The 26,120-nt window shown below is 43.5% G+C and overlaps 1 protein-coding gene across 1 annotated transcript in view; it reads left to right on the top strand.

The window, feature by feature from the left end:
• Lmnb1 (lamin B1) overlaps positions 1–25,763 on the top strand; it is a 45,870-nt gene extending 20,107 nt beyond the window's left edge. The window contains exons 2-11 of the mRNA XM_048419186.3: positions 3–159; positions 599–724; positions 4,148–4,318; positions 6,116–6,241; positions 12,335–12,555; positions 13,530–13,755; positions 15,298–15,402; positions 20,318–20,437; positions 22,149–22,256; positions 24,964–25,763. Of these exons, the coding sequence (XP_048275143.2) occupies positions 3–159; positions 599–724; positions 4,148–4,318; positions 6,116–6,241; positions 12,335–12,555; positions 13,530–13,755; positions 15,298–15,402; positions 20,318–20,437; positions 22,149–22,256; positions 24,964–25,005 (1,402 nt within the window). The 3' untranslated portion in view covers positions 25,006–25,763. The remainder of the gene's footprint in view (positions 1–2; positions 160–598; positions 725–4,147; positions 4,319–6,115; positions 6,242–12,334; positions 12,556–13,529; positions 13,756–15,297; positions 15,403–20,317; positions 20,438–22,148; positions 22,257–24,963) is intronic.
• The last annotated feature ends 357 nt before the right edge of the window (positions 25,764–26,120 follow it).

Below are 26,120 nucleotides of genomic sequence, written 5' to 3'. Positions count from 1 at the left end.
AGTTATGCTAAGAAGGAATCCGATCTTAATGGAGCCCAAATCAAGCTTCGAGAGTATGAGGCGGCCCTGAACTCTAAGGACGCAGCTCTGGCTACTGCCCTTGGAGACAAAAAGAGTTTAGAAGGGGATCTGGAGGATCTGAAGGATCAGATTGCCCAGGTAAGGTCCTGCCTCTGACCAGTGTTTCTTTGCCTGAGTGGTTGGCAGTCTTAAGCATGGTCTGCAGATTTATTTTTTTTAAATGAACCCTTGTTTAAGAACAGTTTGGGTAGCTACCATGGTAGCTTCTCATCACTTCTGGTCTGGTTCTGCATATCTTGCTGTTCTCTTGGGTACACCCATCCTCTTCGCGTTCAAAGCTTGTTTCATTATTGTATTGGAACATTGGTGTGAGAAGGATTGTCCTCGGCCTCTCTGCTGAGGACTTCAGTCTGATAGGTGATCTGAGGTGACGTCCTGCGGTAGAACCAGCAAATGACTGAAGTTAGGATGAGATGACCATGTTAGCAAATACTTACGAGCACCAATGCTTGCCGTTTCTTCTCTGAAGTCAGCACCAGATTGCCGTAGTCTTTATCACTCTTTTTCCTTACCACAGCTGGAAGCATCCTTGTCCGCTGCCAAAAAGCAGTTAGCAGATGAAACTTTACTGAAAGTGGATTTGGAGAATCGTTGTCAGAGCCTCACCGAGGACTTGGAGTTTCGTAAAAATATGTACGAAGAGGTAACTACATCTAAAGTTTCTTTTTGAAGGAAATGAGACTGGGCGTGGTAGCTCATCTGTAATCCTAGCACAGGAGAGTTAGTTTGAGAGTGGCCTGAACAAACAGCGGCAGGTGAGATGTCATTTGCTGCCCTCCCCTACAACCTGAGCTTGATCTCTAGAACCTTCATTGTGGAAGGAGAACCTACTCCTGCAGATTGTCCCCTGGCCTCTGTGTGGGTACAGTCACTTGTGTGCGGCACAACCCCCCACTAAGTAAAGATAACAACAAAGTATTATTTCTTTTCTATAAAGAAAAGAGAGCTGATAAAGAGATGGTAGGTTTGGGGGATAGGAGACACTTTGCGGGTGCCAATGCTAAAAGCACTAAAAACTGAAGCCGCTGAGTACACAGCACTAGGTCACCTCTGACGGACTCTGTCCCAGCTGGACCGTCAGAAATGCTTAAGCGATTGTTTCAGCTATGGCTGCCCAGCAGATTTCTCCAAATGCAGCAATTTAGAACCACAGTCTTTGACCGTCACACTGTTTAGAGATACGGAACCTGGAGGCCGGGCTCATGAGTGTGTTGTCAAGCTTTAGCTGGGCCGGAAGAAGTACCTCTGAGCTCACTGCAAGGCTGGAGGCTGGAGGCATCAGTCCCTTGCCACTTGTCCTTTGCACACGGCTTCTTCGGATGTGCTTTCTTCAGAGAGAGCCATGAGAGAGTGAGCAGAACAAGGGAGAAGCCACATTCTCTTTTATTGACCTAATTGATGAAGTAATAGACCATTACTTCTGGCGCATTGTGGAGAAAGGGACTGCATTAAGTCTGAACACCAGAGGATGAAATTATTAGTGGCTTTATTGAAGTCTGGCTACTCGAAATATTTATAGGTGTTTATGTAAAACTTGGAGTAGCATTGACCATCCTTGCAGTGGTTGAAGGGTCAGCAATGCAGCTGTGATTAGAAAGAGGAAGCCGTGATGTGTGTTTCCGGAGGATTGAAGCAGATAGGCATGAATTAAGGAGGAAGGTAAGCCATTAAGGAGTCAGTGTCTTTCAGAGTAGTGTGGGTGTGGAACATTTGCCATTTGCTAACAGTGACTCTAAACTTACTTGATCTCTAGGATCAAGTAGGAATTAGAAACAAGTTTGTTTTATTTAAATTAGAGAAAATAACAAGAATTGGTTCATTTTTGTAAGAACAGTATTTAAGATTGGTATTGTTGGAACTGGAGACCTGACTCTGTAGTTAAGAGCACCAGCTGCTCTTCCAGAGGACCCAGGTTCAAGTCCCAGCATCCGTATGGTGGTTTGCAGCCATTCTTAACTTTAATTTCAGGGGCTTCATCTCCCTTTCTGACCTTCTTGAGCACAAGACTTGAAAGCAGTATAGACATACATGAAAGCAAGATATTCATATACATAAAAAAAAGATATTACTGTTGCCAAGTGAACTAGAAAAGCAGTCAGATCTTGGGGACAAATTGAGCCAGTTTCTTATTTAAAGCTGAATACTGACTGGGGAAATGGCTCAGTAGATAAAACACTAGCCATGCAATTTTGAGGACCCCAGCAAACTTGTGACAAAGGCAAACAGGTAGGTTGTAGAGATGGCTCAGTGGTGCTGGCTGCTCTTCCACGTGGCAGCTTACAACTGTAACTCCGTCCGCTGGTCTCCATTAGTGCTAGGCATGTATGCAGACAAAACACCCAGACACATAAAATTAAATAAAAAGGAACGAGTTACCATACCTCATAATAATCAAAAAAGCCAAAAAATCCTAGCGCTTTAGAGACAGATACAGGAGATCCTAGGATAAGCTGGCTGCTGGACTCCAAGGCCCACACATGCATGTAAAGAACAAACCAAACACTGGCCCTACTTCTCCACGTAAGGAGTGGAAAGAATCAAAATGAATACTGCATACAAAAGTTTCTTGTAATGTGTAGCCAGCACTGATCTCTAAATTGATAATAAGCATTGAATTATCTAAGTGGATTTATGTTTTTGTTTTGCTTTGTTATGGCTGTCCCTGCTCTGTCATTTGTCTTAATGTTATTGGTAAAGAAACTAGAAATGTTTCTTGTACATAAGATAGTAATTGAGAAATGGCAACAACAATATAATTCAGTATTTTTTATAGTGGGAAATATGTTTGAATATTTGGTGTCTGTCTTTTTTTTAGAATGATCTTGAAATACTACTTCATTCTCCTAGTCTGTTCCAACATTGAGGACTCTGCCCAATAAAAACATTTAATCTTTTTATTACAAACAGTTAAGGAGGAAAGGAGGAGGAAGGAGAAAAAGACCCAAGGAGGTTGACAAGGATATGCTGGTAGCTAGGGCTCAGTTTTTCTCTAGCCTTGTTTCCTCAAAGAGCCCTTAGCTCGGGAACAGAGCTGTGATTTCAAGCCTGGGTTTCTGATTTTTTTCCCCCAAGTATATTTTCTTTTTTAATGGTTAAGAGAACCACAAATAAATATGAAGGAAAATACATTTAGGAGTAGGCATTAGGTAGGTGATATAATATGTACCTAACCTGTGAGATCTTGGGGTCAATCCTTAGCACTATACAAATTTATACAATCAACTGTAATGGGTTATAGTGCCCCCTTGTGACTTCTTTAATTATTCCCACTCGGGACACATGTTCATAATGAGAAGCTAAAACAGGCAATTTTTATTAGTGGGCTTCTGTACCTAGCCACATTCCCTATTCCAGGTTATTTGGGCAGTTTCTGGGTTTTTTGTTTATTTGTTTTTGTTTTGTGTTTTTTTTGTGTGTTTTTTTTTTCAAGACAGGGTTTATCTGTAGCTTTGGTGCCTGTCCTGGAGCTTTTGTAGACCAGGCTGGCCTCGAACTAGCAGAAATCCACCTGCCTCTGCCTCCCAAGTGCTAGGATTAAAGGTGTGCGCCACCACCACCGACTTTGGACAGTTTCTTAAAACAGTGAAGGGTTAGTCAAGGATAGTGCTGTGAATAAGACCCTACTACACGGTTACTAATAGTGGAACAGCAGATTCTAAGGATTCACACACCCCTGAGGTTGTGCTGTCAGATTTGACTTTCCTTGTCTTCTAGAGGTATCTGAACGATTGCTAGTAAGCATCTTAGAAACACAAACCCTGTTTAGTGTTTGGTGTGTCTAGGTCCCCACAGTTCCGTAGCGCTTTAGTAAACCATCAGGCCATTTCTTGCCGTCAGTGAAGGGAAATAGCTGTACCCCTGAAAGGAGCTGGGAGGTTCCTAGGACGTCGTTAGGCCATTAGTTATACCCAGAGATATTCTACCTGAAAACTGAGGCAACAGTGATCGTGGGCCTGTTCTGAGGTTAGTATATGAAGCATCAGATGGATAGCCCTGGGGTTTCTCAGACTGGTGCTAGTGTGTGGCCCTTGTAAACAACTTGGTTTTATGTTATCTCTCCCTGCAGGAGATCAACGAGACAAGAAGGAAGCACGAAACACGTTTGGTGGAGGTGGACTCTGGGCGGCAGATTGAATATGAGTACAAGCTGGCTCAGGCTCTGCACGAGATGCGAGAGCAGCACGACGCCCAGGTGAGGCTGTACAAGGAGGAGCTGGAGCAGACCTACCACGCCAAGGTGAGCGCACCTCGGGCATCCTGAAGAAGGCCACTCACTTCTTTTGTTCTAGGCTTTTCTTTTAAGTTTTATTTATTTATCTATTTTATGTGTATAGTGTTTTGTCTGTACATTTGCATACCAGAAGAGGGCATTGGATCCCATGGGATTACAATTATAGATGGTTGTGAGCTACCATGTGTGTGCTGGAAATTGAACCTGAGTCCTCGATGAGCAGCCAGAACTTAACTGCTGAGCTCTCTCATCCACAGTAATCCTTTTTAGAAACCAGAACAAGGGTCTGGAGAGATGGCTCAGTGGTTAGGCTGCTTGCTCTTCCGGGGCATGAATTCAATTCCCGGCACCCACATGGCAGCTCATAACTGTGTGTGACTATAGTCCCATGGGATACAGTACTCTCCCTTTGCATTCAGTATGGCGTACAAATATACATGCAAATAAAATACCTATACACATAAAATAATGAAGAAAAATTTTAAAGAAACTTTAAATAATTAGAAAAAAAGGAGCTGGAGAGATGACTCAGAGGTTAAGAGCACTGACTGCTCTTCCAAAGGTCCTGAGTTCAATTCCCAGCAACCACATGATGGCTCATACACATCTGCAATGAGATCTGGTGCCCTTTCTGGCAGGTATGCTTACAGGCCGAATACTGTATAGCACTGTATACGTAATAAATCTTAAAAAAAAAATAGAAGAAAGAAATGATTCTCTTATTCTTGAGAAATAAACATAATGTATTTTTAGTGTGCCTTCATACAGACTAAATGCTACTAGGATGTAGATGGAAATGGGTTATTCCAGTATTGCTAGAAGTAAAGGGTTATGTTTGTGTCGACGACCACTCACGTCACATCAGCAGTTAGGCCTGAAGCATCTTAAATACTGTGCAGTCCCAAGTGCTTCCGGAGCCTTTCTGCACTGCGGCTTCTGATGTCCACACTGCCTGTGTATGCAGATGTGTTGCTCCATTTGGGTGGCTGTTCTGTTTTATAGAAAGGACAATGGGAACTCTGACAGTGTTCATTTTAGAAATGTGCAGACAGCCCACGGTCATGAACACATCACATGATACGTCTTGGTTTTGTTTGCAAATGATTTTTCTCTTATGTTAAATGTTATATGACTAAATGAAAAATATTAGTTCGAGGCAGAGTTAGACAGTCGATGCAGTCATTTAGAATAATTTTCATTGCTTGGCCTCACACTGATGTTAGTGCTGGCATCTAATGAAGCGAGTTGAAGCCACCCCGCACTTGCTAGACAGCTGAAGAGCGGGAGAGTCCACAGACTGAACTAGAGAAGAAACATCGAAACACTTTCCCATCGCTAGTTCTCATTCCTTTCTATAACACCACGTGTGCACACACACACACAGCACATGCGGCATTTGGACATGTAGGCGTTGTTTTTTTTTATGAGATTCACTTTTGCTTCTGAAAGGAACTATCTGGTTACAAAGTCTATTCTATGTTAGATTTGGTGGGTTTGGAATATAGATGGTTTGCTTTAGAAACATCAATCACTACAGCCAAGTTTTTATTGTCGTTAGTTAGTGGTACCCTAGATAGTAAATGTTTAGGGGATGGAGTACTGAACTAGATTCATTGAAGTTGTTTAAATCCATAGCTTTAGAAGCGAGTGTGAAAAGACCGGTGTCTGGTGATGGCGTCAGCCGACCAGTCATGATTTTCCTGTTTCGTCAGCCAGTTACCGGCAGGGCTTAGGTTGGAAGTGTCTTGGTCAGTCCTGCTTCCTCATTTGCTGATTAAGACTGACGGCTTCCTGCTCTTACAGCTGGAGAACGCCAGGCTGTCCTCAGAGATGAACACTTCCACTGTCAACAGTGCCAGGGAGGAGCTGATGGAGAGCCGCATGAGGATCGAGAGCCTTTCCTCACAACTCTCCAACCTACAGAAAGAGGTGAGTAGGCCTCTGCCTCAGGGCAGAATGGAAGTTCACTGGACGGCTGGCCACCTGGGCCATTGCTCTGCCTTCGTCAGGGATGAGACATTCCCTCCTGGTTTTCTTATAGTGCTTTTTTAGATTTTTTTTTCATCACACAAATATCCCATAGCTTGGTGCACACCAGCAATACCGGCACCTGAGAGGCAGAGATAAGAGGACTGCTGGAAATTCAAGGCCAGCCTGGGCTAGATAGTGAATGCATGGCCAGCCTGGGCTATGTAATGAGATCTGTCTCAAAATTCCCCCTCCTTCCCAAAACACCTGAACAGCACCTTATTCCTAATTAATTAGGAGGTTATGTGGTGACCTCTGGATCCCTCTCTGCACACACACACACACACACACACACACACACACACACACACCACTGGCGTGCCACGATAGTGCTCAGTCTCATCTCTGCGGCCCTGCTCCCACTCTCTCCTTCTCTTCACACTTTGAAAACAAACTGAAGGAAAACAAAATTGTGGGCGGAATGCCTTTTTCCCCCCTTGCAGTGTGAAATTACTTAATGGTTATGATCTCTGCATCCATTAGTAAGCCACTGGCCTCAACTTACCCATAAACCTCAGTGACAGGTGACTGCATTTCTTTGTTGATGGGATGTCTGCTGTGGCGGCATGGTCCGGGTGAGGTGAGTGTAGGCCTGGATGTGGCTTTGAGTCAGTTCCATTACAGGGCGATGCTGGATAAATAAAGCTGACATGTGGAATCACGTGGATTCAACATTGCCGCTCTCTTTAATTATGTGGGAAGTAATTCCAGCTTTCCTTTCCTGAGCGGAGAAACTTGTTTAAACTTCATGCTATTTATTGAGCAAACTTTTCTTTCTGTTTCTTTCTTTTTTCTTTTTACCAAAATCTTCTTAGAGGTATAAAACATTTATTGTGAGCTTCTGAAAGTGAAACAGAAAAGCAGTCACCTGAGCTAGGGCAGTAAACAGCCAGCGCGGATGTTTACGTGGCTGCCTGTGCTCTTTATCACTCATGTCATAAAGCTTTCCGTTATCTCAGAATTAGTCTGGAGCTTGTCCTGCTATAGTTTGAACTTTTCACCCAGCAATGATCAGACCACAGAGCATGGTGAGCTTAATGACTTGCCAGAGGCGTCAGGATACCAAAGGGTTTTTCTCATCCTTCCCAGGATTCTTTCATACCCAGCTCTTGTTGAAAATGTTCTTTGAGGAATTTGTTCTCTGTTGCACCATCTGCCTCAGTTCTCTTGGGCTGCCCAACAAAATGTTGTAAACTGCAGACGCGTGCGCACACATGCACGCCCCCCCCCCCCCCCCCCCCCCCCCCCACATCTCGGGTCTTCACGGTTACTTGTTGAGCACGTCACTCACTGAGCCAGCTGCAAAGGCCCTGGTTCAGAATTGGGAAGGCTAAGACCAGGGAGGACTGAATGGTGAGACTATTTCCATTTCCTCAGATCAGGCCGTCTCGTGTCTTCTCGCTATTGGAGGGCAAATACACATACTACTCAGAGCCTGTTTTATGAAAGTACTAACTCTCATTGGGAGGAATCAATAGAAAGATCGTCTCTCTTCTGCCATGTTGGAAAGTAGGATTTTCAACATGTGACTTTGGGGGGAGGACATTAACTGGTAGCTTCTGGAAGTGGGCCATTGTGCTCCTTCGATGAGCTGATTTGATACCACGCACTCACCACTCCCTCATCAGATGGTGCTCGCATTTGGCTTCACTTCTCTTGAGGCTGATCTTTGTTTTACAGCCAAGGAGGCAGAGACTGACTGTGGTTAAATAGTGGTAGGTCTGGGGACTTGAATCAGGTCTAGGTCCTGACCCAGGTTCAGTCTTTTCCTGTTTCTCTGCTGTTTTCACTCCCTTTCGTATAAGTGCCTTCAGGTTAGTGGATTTTAAACTGGCATCCTTGGGGTTTCTAGGAGCCTACTGCCCTAGTAAACAAGCACCAGCTCCAGCTAGGTTTTAGTTTATCAGGGCAGAGGGAATCTTTCCCTCTAGGCAGTACTGATAGCTTTTATGTTGAGGAATAAATGAAGACATTCACACATCATGTATGTGTAGTGTAGTCCTAGAACTTGCTGGGTTCCTGGGCAGGCTTCAGACTCGCCCAGTCTTCCTGCTTTATACTCCCAAGTACTGGGATTGCAGGTATGTGCCACTGTATCCAGCTTGATAAGAGGTGTTGGTGATTGTTTTCCATCTTAGAAAGGAGATCTGTTTCGTGCTCTTCCGTAGTGTGTCTGAGTGTGTTGAGTCATGGTAGTTTCGTCATGCTGCTGTTGGGCCATAAGGCTTTCCTCCTGCGAATGTGGCCCATCGCTTATGACGTTCTTAAATTTCAGATTGAAGCAACCTTTCGAGAAATACATTTAGAAGATAGGTTTAAGTATATAGATGATAGCAATATTGTTTTGGTGCTAGGAATTTTGTACTTGTATTTGATCTGAGTCTACCTGCCTTACAAGAGTGGCATACCAGAGACACATGGCTCTGGTTTTCTAACACCCAGCTCTGGGAACTATTACTGCATCTGTATCATAAATGAATCAGTACCACTGTGTTGTTACGAATTTTAAGTAAGACTGGGAGCTAGCACAATGACTCAGTAGTGGTTAAGTGACTTAGTGTTCTTTGAAGATCCGGGTTTGGTTCCCAGAACCCAAAGGACAATTCAAAGCCATCTGAGTCCAGGTTCAGGGAATCTGTCACTCCTTTCTGACCTTTGTTGTCACCGGGCACTCATCTCATGGTCTACATACATGAAATGCAGGCAAAACACTCAGATCCATAAAAATAAATGAAGTCTTAAGCATAAATCTGAGATCATCGATGTCAGGCATAAAGTTGTAAAGTTGACGCAGGATCTGGAGGTAAGCTTGTTCCATCCCTTTGTTGTATAGTGTGGGTGGACTGTCCAGGGATGAATGGCAGATCTAGGGGCATTTGGGTCTGACCTCTCTCTCGGATTCTTTATGTGTCTACAAAGGTGTAACCAGATATTTAATGTAAAACTTAAACATTTCCATTTAAAATAATGAATCAACTCATAGTATTTTAAGAAGGTTTTACACCTAGATTGATTCTTCACTCTTAATTCTGTATTGTCAAAAGCAGTGTGCGGTAGAGACCTTTGGTTTCGGTGCATTGTCTCGGTGCTAACTTGTTGATTTTTTTTTCTTCCCATTTATTTATTGCATGTGTGCGTGTGTTCCATGACACATATGGAGGGGAGAGGACAATGTGTGGGAGCTGAGTGTCTGTCTCCTTCCATGTGGATTCTGGGGATTGAACTTAGGTTGCTGGGTTTAGTGGCAAACACCCCTAAAGTGAAGAGATTGACGAGTAGGCATTTTGAATTTAGCTTGTTTAGAAAGGAACTAGAGACTAAGTGAGACACGGGTGGGGAGTGGACTCCTTACAGCATGGCTCCGCAGTGCAGTTCAGTGGAGGGAGGATCTGAGGCCGCCGTGTGGTCTCCCTCCCTTTTGCTGTGCCCTCAGTGGCTGGTGTGTGGAGGTCAGAGGCTACTTTCTGGAATTGGTTCCTCCCCTTTCACCATGTGGGTTCCAGGCATGGAACTCTGGTTATCAGGATGCTGAGCCATCTTACTGACCCTTTATTGGCCAAATTTTAGATTCAGAGTAACGTAGAAACAGGACAGTCCTCTGTTTTACCTGGTTTGCTTGCGTTAGCATCTTGTGCTACCACAGGACATTGGTCAAATGCAGAAACTGGCAATGGTGCATTGCTGTTAACTAGACTGTAGACTACATGGGTTCTGCCAGTTTTTCTCTTGTTGCCCTCTTTGTGTTCCAGGGAATCACATACTTCCTACTTTCCTGGTCTAATAGTCTTATAGGATATGCCTGTGGGTTGTGGGTTTTTTGTTTTTTTTTTTAAATGACTGAGTTTCAAGGAAAATGGGCCTGGTGTTCCTCTAGCTACTCTTCAGTCTGGGTTTGCCTGGTGTTTGTCACGTGATTGGACAGGCTGTGGGTTTCAGGTGCCCGTTTTCATCACCTATTACAGACATGTGACCATCACTGGGGATGTGTGACTATGGTGGCATTTACCAGCTTTCTTTCACTGTTGATGGTCAGTGGTCTTTATTTCCTGCTGTCTGGCCCACCAAAACAAGAATTAATAATAAGCTCCATGTTCTAGGGAGAGGGATCTATTACTCATTATAAATCTGCTCTATTAAAGCCACCAAGTCACCTCTCTAGCTCGATCACTCTTGGAAGTTTTATTTTCCTGTGTTGCTGGGGATTGAACCCAGGACCTTGTGCATTTTATGCAGGGACTCCACTGAGCCACAGCCCTAGGATCATCTATTACCTGGTTTTAAAATATGCTTTCGGTTTACCATAAATTTTCTGTGTCCCAGCCATAGAATCAAATATTTCTCTAAGAAGTCCTGGTTCTCTTTACTGGATAATGGTTTGTGAGTGTCGAGATCTGGACACGTGTGTGCTCTGCTGTCTCTGCTTCTGGGACCTCTCATAGGACAGAATAAGTTCTGGCCCCTGACACCCACACCTGTATATCTGAGCATTTTCATGGGTCAGGTCATACACTCCTCAACACACATTTGGGCCCTCATAGAGCAGGTTATACCCCTATGTGCACTCCCCCCTACATATCTGTACATGTCATACACTCCCCAACACACATTTGGACCCTCATAGAGCCGGTTATTCCCCCCTGGGCCTTGTAGAACATGCTATTTACCCTCTCACCCCCACATCTGGGCCTTCTCATAGAATGGACATGAGGTGCAGGTGTGCGCATGCATAAACACACAGTGTGCTTTTTGATGTTGATAACTGCTTCTGGGCCATCTTATAAAATAGATTGTGCACACACATGCCTTCTCATAGAACAGGTTATATACCCTTTGTGTACACATGCACATGCTAATTTAGCACAGCCATAATCTGTAATTGTTCTGTCTAGTCATATGTTTAATTTTTTGAGACAAGATTTCTCTACAGCTTTGGAACTTGTCCTGAAACTTGCTCTGCAGACCAGGCTGGCCTTGAACTCACAAAGATCCGCCTGTCTCTGCCTTCAGGTGCTAGGATTAAAGGTGTGCACCACCATTGCACAGTGTATTTATATTAAGTTAAGCAGAAATTCATATGATACTACAGGGTTATTTTTTGGTTTCTTGCCTGTTTGTAACCCCTGTCTGAGAAATTTTGTTTTTATCATCGAGTTACTTGTTGAGCCCCAGTATGTGCTTAAAATTTTGAGTCTAGTAGTGCAGTATTTAGTACAGTGTAAGTTTGTTCACAGTAAGTCCCTGTCTCTGCCGCTGGTGTGGATACTTGGGATTCTGAGGGCCTTGGCTTCCACCATTCTTTTTGAGCCGATTACTCCTGTCATTTCCTGAGGCTACTGAGAGGAATTCTGTCATGGAGAAACATGGGTGAATGATTACCCAGTGAGCTACAAGGTTTTGAGGATGAACTTCCTGGTGTAGAATGTGATTTTTTTTTTTTTTAACTTTGTATGCCAGATAAAGCTTCTGTATTTCCAGTAACATTTTTACACATATTACCATGTAGCACGTGTGCTGTGTAACTGAACAGGGCATGGTGGGGCTACCCTAAAGAGACTGCACATTCAACACGGTAGCCAGAACCCTTTGCTTTGGTTTTAAGAACGTGCCCTAGCAGCTGGTCAGAGCATGCTCTCACATACCCAGGACTGTTCCCTTTGGCGGGAGGACCCTGCAGGAAAGGCAGACTCTAGGGCTCCATGGCTGTAGGGGAAATGTTCATTTGGACAATACTGACAACTTACCCATACATTTCCAAACTTTAATTTGAGAAATAGTTCTTTTTAGGCTTTTGTTACCCAAAGCTTTTATAAGAGCTGTGTTTTATATTTTAAGGAGTTGGGGTTTAATTTCTCATAGTCAGGATCTTTTGAGCTCTGAGTTAGAGCTCCTGCGAGGCTGTGTTTGCTCTCCAGTTCAGGAGATGGTTTAAAATAGCTGCCTTGTACTCATGTTGAAATGGTCCTAGAAAGTGAATGTGCTCCTTTGACTCTGAAGTCTAGAGCGTGTTTGGAAAGGATTCAAGAACTGGAGGACATGCTTGCTAAAGAGAAAGACAACTCTCGCCGTATGCTGTCTGACAAAGAGAGAGAGATGGCGGAGATAAGGGACCAAATGCAGCAGCAGCTGAATGACTATGAGCAGCTGCTTGATGTGAAGCTGGCCCTGGACATGGAGATCAGCGCCTACCGGAAGCTCTTAGAAGGCGAGGAGGAGCGGTAAGGTTCTCTGGCATCCCCAGGCCCCGCAAGCTGCATTTTGCTCTCACTTTTTTCCTCTCTGTACTCTGACCTCCATAGGTGGGCCATCCTCTCTCTCTCTCTTTCTCTCTCATATCCAGTATTTTAGAACTGCCTTAATTTAAAGCCTTCTCTTCTGTCTCATTAAGACATTTATCATTTGTCTTAATGAACAAAACAGCCCGACTAGGATTTACTATCCCATGCAAGGAACTCAAGCATTCCAAAGTGTCTCTAAGAAACCTAGAGCATCTCAGCGAGGTGGTGCACTCCTTTAATCCCAGTGCTCAGGAGATCTCTGTGAGTTGAAGACCAGCCAGGGCTACATAGAGAAACCCTGTCTTGAAAAACAAAAATAAAACCTAGTATATTCTCCAACATGAATAACACAACTGGTTTACATGTCTTTTAGTACATATTTCCAAATGTATTACATGGAAAGTAATTGCATTATTAAATGCTCTCCCTTGTAAGGAAAAGAAAACATTTCTTTTAAAAAGGAAGAAAGTGACTTTGAAATTTTCTGTCATCAGTTTTAAATAGAAATAGACTTTTTTAAAAAAATATTTATTTATTATGAATAGTGTTCTGCCTGCATGTGTGCTTGCGCACCAGAAGAGGCCATTAGATCTCATTATAGATGGTTGTGAGCCACCATGTGGTTGCTGGGAATTGAACTTGGGATCTCTGGAAGAGCAGCCAGTGCTCTTAACCTCTGAACCATTTCTCCAGACCCTAGAAATAGATCTTCATTTATTGTTATTACTTTAAATATCAAGTGGGCTCTTTCATTGGAGATTTTAGTTGCTTTAGTAATGTAATATCCCAACATGACTGGATGTTGCGTTAGGTAAGACATTTATTGTCCTCACTTTAGAAATGCCCATGGAGCCCAAAGCCTAAGTGAGGCAGACGCTTGCACTCCGTCAGCAGAACTTTTCTTCCCTGTGCAGGTTAAAGCTCTCTCCAAGTCCTTCTTCCCGGGTGACCGTGTCCAGAGCGTCGTCCAGTCGCAGCGTTCGCACCACTCGAGGAAAACGGAAGAGGGTCGACGTGGAAGAGTCAGAGGCGAGCAGTAGTGTTAGCATTTCCCACTCAGCTTCAGCCACCGGGAATGTGTGCATTGAAGAGATAGATGTTGATGGCAAGTTTATCCGCTTGAAGAACACTTCTGAACAGGTAAAGAAAGGACCCATCTCCCTGGGCCTGGTTTGCAGACCGCTGTGGAAAGCAATGGCTGTCCACCATGTGTGCTTCAGTCTTAAAGACTTTTGTGGCCTGCAGATTTTCTTTGTTTTTTGTTTGGTTTTGGTTTTCCGAGACAGGGTTTCTCTGTGTGGCTTTGGCTACCCTGGAACTCACTCTGTAGACCAAGCTGGTCTCGAACTCACAGAGATCCACCTGCCTCTGTTTCCCTAGTGCTGGGATTAAATGCATATGCCAGATTTTCTTTTTTCTTTCTTATGCTTGTTTATTTATTATGGTGGTAGGGTTGGTGTCCATGTGCTGGGTATGGAGGTCGGAGGAGTCCCCTCTACTTCCACCATGTGGGGTTCTGGAATTGAACTCAGGTTATCAGCCTTGATGGCAACTACTGTTACCCATTAAATCACCTTCCCAGCCTAAGATTTTCTTTGTGAATCTTGGTTTATAAAGCTGTTTGACCTGTTGCCTAGATTTGGCCCTTTCATGATGGCCTTCCCAAAGATGAAGCAGAAGTTTTCTGCAGCCAGGTGGGTGTAGTCACAGTTATTAATAAAAGCTTTGTAGAAGGATGTGGGTGCAGGCAGGTATGTTGAAGGAGCTTTTCCTCTCAAAGTTAATGAATGAACAAATGTTCTTTATCTTATTCATATAAACATAGTAATAACATGAATCTCTGTCTTGAAATAGTTTATTTGAACAGGAAGTATCCACTACAGGGATTTCTGAGGTTTAGAACCAGGACTCAAAGCTCTCTGGTTCTCATGGATGAAACTGTGAAGATGTGGGGTGGTGTTGGGGGTAGCAGAGATTCAGCACAGGGAAGGCAGTGTCACTTGAAGCAAATGTTCAGGGTCTGCTAAAAATTGTGAGCTCACTCCCTTTCTTACCAGGCTGCTGTGCATGCACCACTGTTTTCCTAAGTCAGAGACTGGGCTCTGGGGCTGGGCTCTGGGGCTGCTTGGCCACAACTTGGAAACAGAGTAGCGACCATTGCTCTAGCCTGGTGTTTCCAGATCTCAGAGGCGAGGCTAGCCTAGAGGGGAGCCTGATTACTTTGCTGTCTTTCTGCCTCTTTAGCTATAAACCCTTTTAGTAACAGTTTAAAAAAAAAATTGTTACTTTTGGGCAAAGCTGGCCCAGATGCAGAAGACAAAAACAAAATTCCCTTCTTTGTCGGCCGAGAGATTGTATAATTTAAAATGGAAAGTGGTCAGACATTAGGTGTTTTGTTTATGATTTCATGGCTCAGTTTTGTTGTAAGTCATGAGGACCTATCTGATTTAGCAGTGAACACTAGGCTTTGCTGTGTTTTCGTCTCCCCCGTGTTTTGTCCCCTTTAAAATTCAGAACCTTCCTGGTGGGGTGCAGTGTTCATGAAGTTACTCTTTACTGGAGACAAAGTTCAGTGCCTATCCTGGGAAGGCCTTAGCTTCAGAGCCTTTATGGGTTCATGGATTATTATTTCATAGTTTTCTGTATTTGTAAAGTAACCTTGTCATATTGTTTTGTGACTAGGATCAACCAATGGGAGGCTGGGAGATGATCAGAAAAATTGGAGACACTTCGGTCACTTACAAATATACCTCAAGATATGTGCTGAAGGCTGGCCAGACTGTTACAGTAAGTGAATTAACTCAGTCATTGTTTAACTTCATTGTCTTAATCACAGATAAAATAGTTATAATGAAAAACAAAACAACAGCTTGGCTGAAATACCAGCATTTTAGAAAAGGACTATGAATGTCTTTACATTAGTAGGTTATGTGTGCTGTTAAGGTAAGAGTGGTACAAAGAATTGATTTTGTGTGTGTGTGTCAGTGGGTATAAAATAGTTCCCTCTTGACTGATGCTTGTACCTAATGCAATCCAAGATACTGTAAGCATGAAGAATTGTAGGAAGCTAATACCAGCATCAGCCTAAAGCAGCGGCTACCTAAATTGCCTTGGACAAATTTTAACATGTTGAAGCCTTGGTTGAAGTTGCGGGATTGGATTTCAGCAGCCAGATGTTGTTGGCTGCACATGCCTGCAACTCTTTTACTTGGGAGGTTGAGGCCAAACATTGCAAGTTCAAAGCTACCTGATCTGCATACTAGCAAGACTTTGTCTCAAATAATGTGCTTAAGCTGGGGAGATGGACCAGTTGAGAGCTCTTTCTGCAGCTCCAGCCAGGTGAGATCCCAGCATTCAGGGGAAGGTAGACATGAAAACTCATCACTAGCTGAGGAGCCATTGGCGTTTGATAGTTGTGGGAAAAGAGACTCAGTTTCCTTTAATGTGTTTGTGACTCCTAATAGGCTGACCACATTCCAATCCCAAGACTGGCAACACTAACTGGGAAGGGCTGGGAGAGAGAAGCAGTGAGGGGAGGGGCTGGGGACGGGGCAGGAATATGCTCAAAATACTTTGTGTGAAAAATCTCAAGAAAAATCTCAGGAAGAATTAGAAGAAAATAAAAGCCAGGCCTTTAACCCAGGGCTAGGAAGGCAGAGATAGCTAGATCTCTGAGTTTGATGCCAGCCTGGTTTATAGAGTTCTAAGATAGCCAGGGATACACAGAGAAACCTAGTCTCCAGAAATCCTGAAATACCTATTTGCTACTTTTCCAGAGGACCAGCTTCAGTCCCAGCACCCATATCAGGTGGCTTAAAACCACCTGTGGATTCAGCTCTAGGGGACCTGACACCTGCCCTCTTCTTGACTCACTTACACAGATGTACAAATGCAAACAAAACAGACCACTCCCCTTCAAAAATGTCCTCCCAGGCAGGGATAGTGTAGCAAGGGACCACTTGTTTCGTTCCTGGCTGCTTGGCAGCTCAGACTCGAAATAACCATACAGGTACTGTATTAATTAAATCACTGCGTGGCCCATTAGCTCTAGCTTCTTACTGGCTAACTCTTACATCTTAATTTAACCCATCTCCATTAATCTGGGTATTGCCACGTGGCAGTGGCTTAGGCAAAGTTTCAGCGACTGTCTCCTGCGGGACTATATGGCTTCTCTCTAACTCCACCTTTCTCCCCAGCATTCAGTTTAGCTTTCCCCACCTACCTAAGTTCTGCCCTATCAACAGGCCAAGGCAGTTTCTTTATTAAACAGTGGTATTCACAGCATACAGAGGTTATTCAGAGTGCTGGACTTTTGGTATAGCATCGTTTAAGTTTCTAGATTTTGAGAGGTGGGCTAAATGGCATTCTAATTCTTTGTTATAACTTAGCTTTCTACCGATATGTTCTAAAGCACATTTAAAACAGTAACTCATTGAGTTTTAGAGAAGTGTAAATCAATAACAAGCAAAAGATTCCTTTGGTTTTACTTAGCAAGCAAATTATGAAACAGGAAAATCTGTTAACTTCATTCTTTTCAAAGAAGGCATTTCATCCTTGAAGAATGTAGATGTGACTGCTCATTGCTTTTGTGGATTCTTAGAAAAAATAGCAAAGTGCTGCTGAGTGTGATGACCACACTTAACAGTCCTAGAACTTGGGAAATGGAGTGGAGGGCAGGAGTCTAAGGCCATTCACAGCTACACAGTGAGTCTGAGGCCAGCCTGGGCTGTATGAGACCCTGTCTCAAGAAAACAAAAGGTACCTATTTTTAGCATATTTATACCACACATGCACACCCTTCATTTATTTAATTATTTTTTTCTCTTCTTGACACAAGGTCTCTGTAACCTTGGCTGCCCTGGAAGTTGCCCTATAGATCAGACTGGCATTTGAGTTCAGTTTGCCTCTGCCTCCCAAATGCTAGGATTAAAGCTTGACACCACCACACCTGGCTGCCCCCTCGCTGCCTAGGTCTCCTTCTATCTACAGCCCAGGCTGACTTTGAAATGATCACAATTCTGTCTTAGCCTCCCACACATATTTATAATTTTTCTTAGTACAAACCTTACTATTTAAGATGAAAGGCTCAGAATGCAGGTTAGAACTCCTATAAAGTATAGAGAGCTTTGACATCTCTCTGAAAATAGCAGGGGTTAATTTTGTAATAATGGGTGAAAATGAGAACAAATATCCTAACTGCTCTATTATTCTCTTTAGTAATTATAGCGAGAAGATTGCTTGGTTCTATTGTATGTCGTAGGGAAACTGCATAATGTGTTTAAAAGAATTCGCTCTTTTAATTCAGAAGGTTTCGATTTGAATATTCTCTGTCTCTCATAATGTGGGGCCATTGTGCCAATCATCTGCTTTCCCCGCTGGATGTACTGCCCCAGATACCAGCACCGTAGGTGTTATGTAGAAGGACTGTTAGCGTGTGAGATAACACAGTGCATTTTTTCTTTAGTAGCTCACATTGTGATCAGCTTTTTGGAACATAATAGTGAGGGAGATTTCCCAGACATTGTACAAGGCAAATGCAGGATCAGTCCAAATACCAAGAGCTAAGATGAAAATCCTATGTATGCTTTTAAAAATTTATTGTTAGTATTTTTTGAGACAGGGTTTCTCTGTAGCTTTGCAGCCTGTCCTGGAACTTGCTCTGTAAACCAGACTGGCCACAAACTCACAAGAGATCCTTCTGCCTCTGTCTTTTGAGTGCTGGGATTAAAGGTGTGTGCCACCACCGCCCAGCCTTGTTAGGTTAGAAAGGTATAAGGTATAAAGTTAATTCTGGAACTGTTGTTCAGAATATCATATCAAAGCAGGGCATAGTGGGGCCCACCTTCAATCTCAGCACTCAGGAGACAGAAGCAGGCACTGAGTTCGAGGTCAGCCTTGTCCACAGTGAGTTCTAGGACAGTCAGGGCTACACAGAGAGAAACCCTGTATCAAAAAACAACCCATCCCCCAAACAAAGCAAAACAAAAAACCATACCAATAAAAAATTTCTCAGTTAAGTGTGTTAACCCTTTCCTCGGTTTTTGAGATGTGGGTACACAGCATATCTTTTATTTAATTAGCCACATTTCAGGCACTTACGCCTCGTATTGTCATGTTATTCCTCACACTAAACCAACTGTGTGACTCTGTGTAGATCAGTGAAAAGTATTGCCAGAAGTACCTAAAACCAGTTTAGGTCCTGTTGCATTTTCCAGTTATATCTGGTAAATGTGTCTTTCAATTTGTAATGCTCATGGAAGATCTTGATGCCTCCAGGGCCTTTCTGCCCAGATCTAGAGGAGTGACGCGGGATCTGTGGTGCACAGGTCCAGTCACCTCCTCCTGCTCCAGTACTGAAACCCCCAAAAGCCTGGTTTTCCTAAGACAGCGACTTAAAGGGAGGAAGTGTGTATGGAGACTCAGATTCCGCATGAGCTTGAATCTGCCGTTTGCATTTTTGGTGATCAAGGCTTTTATAATCAATAACCAGTTCAGTTTTTCTTTATTTATTTGTAATTTTTTAAGGTTAGGGCTTGCTTTATCTGCCACTGAGGACAGCAAGACCGCAGAGGTATAATGATTTGTCTAGGATTTATCTATTTGTTTAGGTTTTCTTTTCCTTTTAAAAAAGACTATGTCTTTGTATTGCATAAGGTTTGTCCATGCACACGCCCCAGGGGCCAACTTCAGGTTCCCTGAAACTGAAGCCCATGTGGGTGCTGGGAACTGACCCTGGGTTCTCTACAGAGCAGCGCACACTTCCCTGTTGATCTCTCTCTCTCTCTCTCTCTCCCTCGGTACTTGGGGTTTCTGATGACCAGTTTTTTCCATTCTGTCTGTTTCCTTCTGCCAAGAAGTACTTTTAAAAATATGGCAGAATTTCCATGCTGATGAGGGGAATGCATTTAATTTCTCTGGTTTATTTCAGTAGCAGTTATGTTTTACCTGGAACATTTCCTGTGTTCTCTGTGGACATAATCAGAGATGCGTTGGGGCATTGTGACACTGCTTCCACTGGGGACGAGCCACTCTCCTGCATGTAGACTGTTAGCTATAGAACATCATCTGTTGTTGAAATTGGAGGGGTATGCACATGTGTGCGTGTGTATCTGCCTGTGTCCGTATCTCTTGGAAGGTGACCCTTGACTCATAGAGCAGAGGTCCTCAGCCACTGGAAAACACATTTCTGATGGTCTTAGCAATTGAGACACCTTTAGTAGCAAAATTACAGTTATGAGTAGCAACAGAAATAATTTTATAGTTTGGGGATCACCACAATGTGAGGAACTGTATCAAAACTATATCATTAGGAAGGTGAGAACCACTGCTCTAGAGCAATTAATTGTTAATCGTACCATTGGATGAGCGGGGACCTCTGTATTGGTCATTGCTTCAGCATTGATCCCGCCTGTTAGAGCTACCATTGTTGCCCGTTTTTGTGGATGAAGACAGTAAGAAAACTTGCTTTGGGTCAGCTGTTTTGTGGAGTGGCTAGGCCAGACTGTGGCAGCTTTATTTCAGGGGCTTGTGTGTCTGTGCGTTTGTCATATGAGGAAGCGGAGGTCTGCAGAAGCTCTAAGCTGTGCAGACAGTTCACAGACCATTAGAGGAAGAGTTAGTCTCATCGCGTTGCTGAACTTGACATATGTGAGCCCTGAGCTCTTAAGACCCTGGGTGTACTTAAGTCCTTTCTCTCTTCTAGATTTGGGCTGCAAATGCTGGAGTCACAGCCAGTCCTCCAACTGACCTCATCTGGAAGAACCAGAACTCTTGGGGCACTGGTGAAGATGTGAAGGTTATACTGAAGAATTCTCAGGGAGAGGTACGGCCATTCTACCATAGCCTCTGTGGCGCTCATTTCACCAGTCCCATGAAATGTGAAGTGATTGAAGGTTCAGTTAGACCAGGACTGCCCATACTGAGTAAATGGAAACCGTCGCACATTGGAAATAGTGTTTTAGAGGGCATTGATTTATTAGCACAGGCGGGGGCAATTGTCCTTGACAGGGTCTGTCTCCACTGCATGCTGACTTTGGGGCCTTGAGTAATTTCACCTCTGAATGTTCATTTTATCAAAACAGCATCTGATACAGAGTGCTTACCTGGTAAATACTTATGCTGTTGACCTTGTAAATGTTTACACTGTTGGCCTAGTAAATGTTTGTGTTGTCAACCTTACTATGCTAGCTCTCAGTGCTCAGGAAACTAAGTGTAAGATAGTGGCACGCACCTTTTGGGTACCTTTTTGGTATTTTTTCCATGTGAGCCCTAGGATTCTTGTCAAAGATCTGTGTGGCTCCATTTGATGTCTGCTGTAGGACTCGGGTTCTGCATTATAATGTTGTTTTGGTTAAGACAGGCTGCTGCTTATGTGTTGATTGTGTTTGTAAACACTGACTTCACATAACTGAAGCTTCTGGCTGGGCCTCTGGGCCTCTAGCTTCCTCCATCCTGCTGCACTGATTCAAGACCATACAGGACCTGTCTTCGAGGCTTGTTTTGCTTACAAACCATGTCCTTGGATATGCTTCACATTGACGGATGCTCTTCACGTGAAACTGTCCCCAGGATACTGTCTTCGTGACACTGTCTTTTGGGATTTCTTAGTCTTGTTTTGCCTTGTTTTGTTTTTCAAGACAGGGTTTCTTTGTATAGCTTTGGAGCCTAGAACTCACTATGTAGACCAGGCTGGCCTTGACCTCAAAGAGATCCTTCTGCCTCTGCCTCCCGAGTGCCGGGATTAAAGATGTGCACCGCCACTGCCCGGCTGGGTTGTTTAACTCAGGGGGGTCTGTTGAAAGCTTCTACTGAAGTAATTCCACTGTGGAGTTTTCTTTAGTGCTCAGAACACTCTCTAGGACATACTCATTTACTTGCTGCTAGATCGTCAGGTTAGCCCTGTGCTTGAACGGCAGCGTCTGCTCAGCCCATCATTCTCTCCAGCCTTTAGGAGAGAGAGGAAAGAGGTACTTTCTGTGCACCTTTGTGAATGGTCAGAGCTCTGCTTCCCACAGTACATCTGGACCTCAGTGCAGTGCTGCTAGTAATTAGTGCTAATCTGTTCAGCTCCCAGTGCCTGGTGGAATGGAAGGTGCTGTCTTTGTCTCGGCACTGCTGAGATGGTCCTGCTGCCACCGTGGTCCCTGAGGTACAGCAGTTGGCCTCCAGCTTCTTTTATTCAGCGTTTATTTAGCAGCTTTTCTTTGCTCATAGCTAAGATCTTTAAGCAGAGTTCATGTTGAGTTTTATAGAGAATTTAGTATGCCAAGTGACTTGCACAGAATTTTTAGTAACAGAATAGGGCAAAAAGCATTAGAAACTGCTCAGCAGGTATTTCAAATTGGATCCCAGTAGCTCCCCTGCAGGAAAAATTGAAGGTCTACTAACTGCTGCTAATTACGCAAAATTCACTAGCTAAAGCTGCTGATGAAATGGCTTTAAAAAAATCCTTGATATAGTCATGCTGTTCCTTAAGCGAAGGAAGGGCCTCCTTTTCATGGCCGCTTACTCAGAGTTCGCTATCTTGCTTCTAGGAGGTTGCTCAGAGAAGTACAGTCTTTAAGACAACCATACCTGAAGAGGAAGAGGAGGAGGAAGAGCCCCTTGGAGTGGTTATTGAGGAGGAGCGTTTCCACCAGCAGGTATACTTTGTTATAATTCTTAGTGCTAGAGTTACTTGATAACCCATCGTGTGTTATATAACCCTTGCTGTCTGTGACCCGAGCGGTGGCAGGTCGCCATTGGGTGTGCACTCAGCAAAGCAGTGCTCAGAGCAGCCAAGTTGGGTGCCCTGGGAAATGGTAGGTAGTCCCTTTCAGTTTTGCTTTCTCTGTTAGCTTTTACTTTTGTCATTTGTTTTCTGGTGTTGTGCTGGACATGTGTGTTACTTGCAGATGCATAGATTAGTTCGTATGCCTTGAAGTTTATTTATTGGATTCTGAAAAGTTTGTGCTACTAAATGAGAGCAGCATTCCCATATAAACTCAACAGAAAACAAAACCTAGAGTCACACCGAACTTCAGAGCGGAGCCAGATTCATTGCTGCTATATTAAGTTGCCCTTCGTTAAGTAATTGTAAGAGTTTAGCTAATGCTTGGGCTTTGTATAAATCTTCAAATAAACCTCAAATTCAGTTCTAACTCATTAAATTTTGAAAAAAATATATATTAATATAACTAAGCCTTCAACTTATATTCTCAAGCTGTTGAGCATGGTCATTAATTGGCCTCTTGTCTGCTTGTCTCCATAATTGTAATCTAAGTTGGCCTTGTTTCTTATCGGTGTTCTGCCGTGAAGAGACACCATGACCAAGGCAACTCTTAAGAAAGAGTTTCAGAGTTTAAGTTCATCGTTATGGTGGGGAGCGTGGCAGCATGCACAGTGCTGGGGTAGTAACTGGAGCAAACATCCTGACCTGTAAGGGGGGAGTCGATCTGGCGTGGACTCTTGAAACACTTCCTCCAACTACACACACCCCTAATCCTCTTAATCCTTTCAAATAGTCTCTCCCCATGACTGAGCCCATGGGGAGTGTTCTTATTCAGACTACATTGCCCTCAGCAGACCTCACATGTGTAACCCCACGTGTGTGACCTCTTGTGGGATTGTATTCAATCTGGATGCCTTGTCATTTTGCTGGCATAGTTAAGGAAAATATGTTATACTTGACTTTAATGGAAAACAAGCACCAGGATCCATTTTCTACTATCAGTGGAAACCTCACAGAGTAGAAGGAGGATAACATTTGAGGACAGTGATCTGTATGGGTCCTGCCAGGTCACACTGGAGAGGGCATTCTAGGCCTCGGTGTCACTGTAAACACTTGTGGAAAATACCACGAGGACAGCGTTTTGAAGGATAGGACCTTGTTTGGGTGGAATGAAAGGACAAACAATACTGTTTGGACTGTCTTAGGATACCCCAGACTGTTTCTTAGTCCCATGAGTCTGTGGTTTGACTGGGCGTGTCTGCAAGGACTCTTCCAGTATGATTCTCATGATTCACTAGTTCAGCCCAAGCTTCCCACAAAATAGCAGCTGGCAAAGATGGTAAAAGCAGCAAGTGCTAGGTCTCCCAAAAGCTGGGCCCAGAACCCCTTCTACTTCATTTTCTAGAAGTAAGCCAAGACCAGCCAGCACTCGGGGGAAGGGAATGGTCTTTTTCTTGGTGGAAGGAGGAACTAAGAGTTGTAAATGTCTTGTGGTTCTGTGGGTCAGACCCAGGATGCTCCTGCATGCTAGGGAAGCACTCCCCCATTGAGCTGTCCACCATGTTACTTATCACAATGATGCGAAGTCATCAGCTTGTCAGTTGTGTTGTTGGGTTTGTGGGAAGGATAAGGTTCAAAGCCTACTGTTGAGCTGTTGGTTCACATTGCCCAGGCCTGTAGTTTCCACATAGGCTGCAGCAAAGAGAAATGAAATACCAGAATATCACTAGGCAGATTAAGTTAGGAGTTGAATCTGCAGCAACTGAGGAGGTAGCTAAATGCAGACTCGTTAAGACTCATGCAGACTCCGAGAAGAGAGAGAAAAAGAAAAAGTCCGAGGTGTTTTAAGTTTTGCGCTTGTGATCATCATAGGTGATAGTAACCTCAGAGTTCAAAACAGCCAAAAGAGGGAAACCAAGCACAGTGGCGGTGATCTGGTACCCTGGAACTGATAACCTTCCGTTTTAGTTCAGTTTAGTTTTTAGTTGAATTAGGAGTGAGTCACAAGTCACATAGTAAGTGAGTTTTGCAAGTGACCGTGAACAATGCCCCAGCACTATAAAGGTTTAAAACCTTTCTATCTTATGTGTATGAGTGTTTTACCTGCACATCGCTGCACCTCACCATGCAGTACCTGGGGAGGCCAGAAGAGGGCATAGGGTCCCCAGAACTGAAGTGAAGGCATCAGACCCAGGTCCTCCTGGGAGAGCAACCAGTGCTCTTAATGAGCCGTCCATCTCTACAGCCCTTGTAGCGTCTCTTTAAAAAACACTTTTTAAATTTTTTTCTTATTTATTTAAGACCAGATCTTGCTATGACTGTAACCTGAGTTTCTATTTTACCATGGTGTTTTCAGCTCAGCTACGTATGAGAATTACTTAAAAATCATGAAGTGAAGTGAGAAACTCTTGTTTACAGGCTTCGATCACTGTTGGTTTGTTTGCTTTGTTTTAAACCCTGGTGCAGCTAGTGTAGAGGCTCACCTGGGATTTGTTGACGTGAGTCATTACGATGATTCTAAAAAGAGTGAGCCACGACCAGGCCTGTTTTAAGTAGGTATGCAGGTTTTTAGTCCTTATTTTATTTTTAGAACATCGTGATATTGTTAATTCTGATTGTTGCTTCTGTTTTCCTCTCAGGGATCCCCCAGAGCGTCCAACAGAAGCTGTGCCATTATGTGAACTGTCCCCGCCTGTCCTCATCCAGACAGGAGCGCGGGGACCCTGTATACAGTGCAGCCTCCTCAGAAGCACACATATTTTTGTATTTCCTTTATGTGAATTTTTAAGCTGCGAATCTGATGGCCTTAATTTCCTTTTTGACACTGAAAGTTTTGTAAAAGAAATCCTATCCATACACGTTGATGCAAGATGTGAATTATCGACACTGAACTAACTGTACTGTTTGGAAAGGGGCCCTCAAGTTTTTGGCATTTTTTGTATGTGTGTATGTATTTTTTTTTAAGTTCTTTTAAGAAGGGGAGGGGAGGGTAAGTAAGTATACCACTGTGTGTCCGGGCATAATTTGAAGACTGCTCCGTCTTGTTGGGCGGTCTGCTCTTGATCAATCTCTGCTATATATAAAACGGTGCTGTTCGGGATGGGGGGAAAGCAATTTTTTCAATATATTGAACTTTTGTATGGATTTTTTTTTGTAATAAGTGATCAAGGTTACAAATTTTTTTAAATAGGAAAGAGAAGAGACGTTTTGTAAGAAGGCAATATTAACCTAGTCATCATGTGAGCGCTCTGGACGGAGGTGTTCCACGGAGCTGTTGTCTGTTCAGCCACTTCTCTTAAATCCCTGATTCCTGAGGGTGGGCAGGTGGGCTGGGGTGGGGGAGGGCTCTCCTCGATGCGCTAGCTGTGTTTTTTAAGGTAGTGTAACATGCTTAAATTTCTTATGCGACATTAACAAATAAAAAGCTGTTTTACTATTACTCTATTGTCCTTTTAACTGTCGATCAGAGGTTCTCAATCTGTGGATCCCAACCCCTTTGGAGGGAGTTTGAACAACCATTTTACGGGGGTTATATATCAGATATCCTGCAAATCAGATATTTACATTATGATTCATTATAACAGCAAAATTATAGTTACCATAAAGTGGCGACGAACATGTTATGGTTGGGGTCACCACAATATGAAGAACTACGTTAAAGGGTCACCGTAGGACTAGGATGGCTGAGAACCACTGCTTTAGACAGATCTTGACAGGGTAGACATGTATTAGTTTCGATTGGCTTGTGTGGATTGGACTTTCACGTTATTTAAGTAATATTTTTTCATCTTATATA

This window comes from Myodes glareolus, chromosome 13, assembly GCF_982192425.1.
Source record: "Myodes glareolus chromosome 13, mMyoGla1.1, whole genome shotgun sequence".
Taxonomy (NCBI): Eukaryota; Metazoa; Chordata; class Mammalia; order Rodentia; family Cricetidae; genus Myodes; species Myodes glareolus.
The sequence above is the reverse complement of the archived record's forward strand: the minus strand, read 5'-3'. Positions and strand labels throughout refer to the sequence as shown.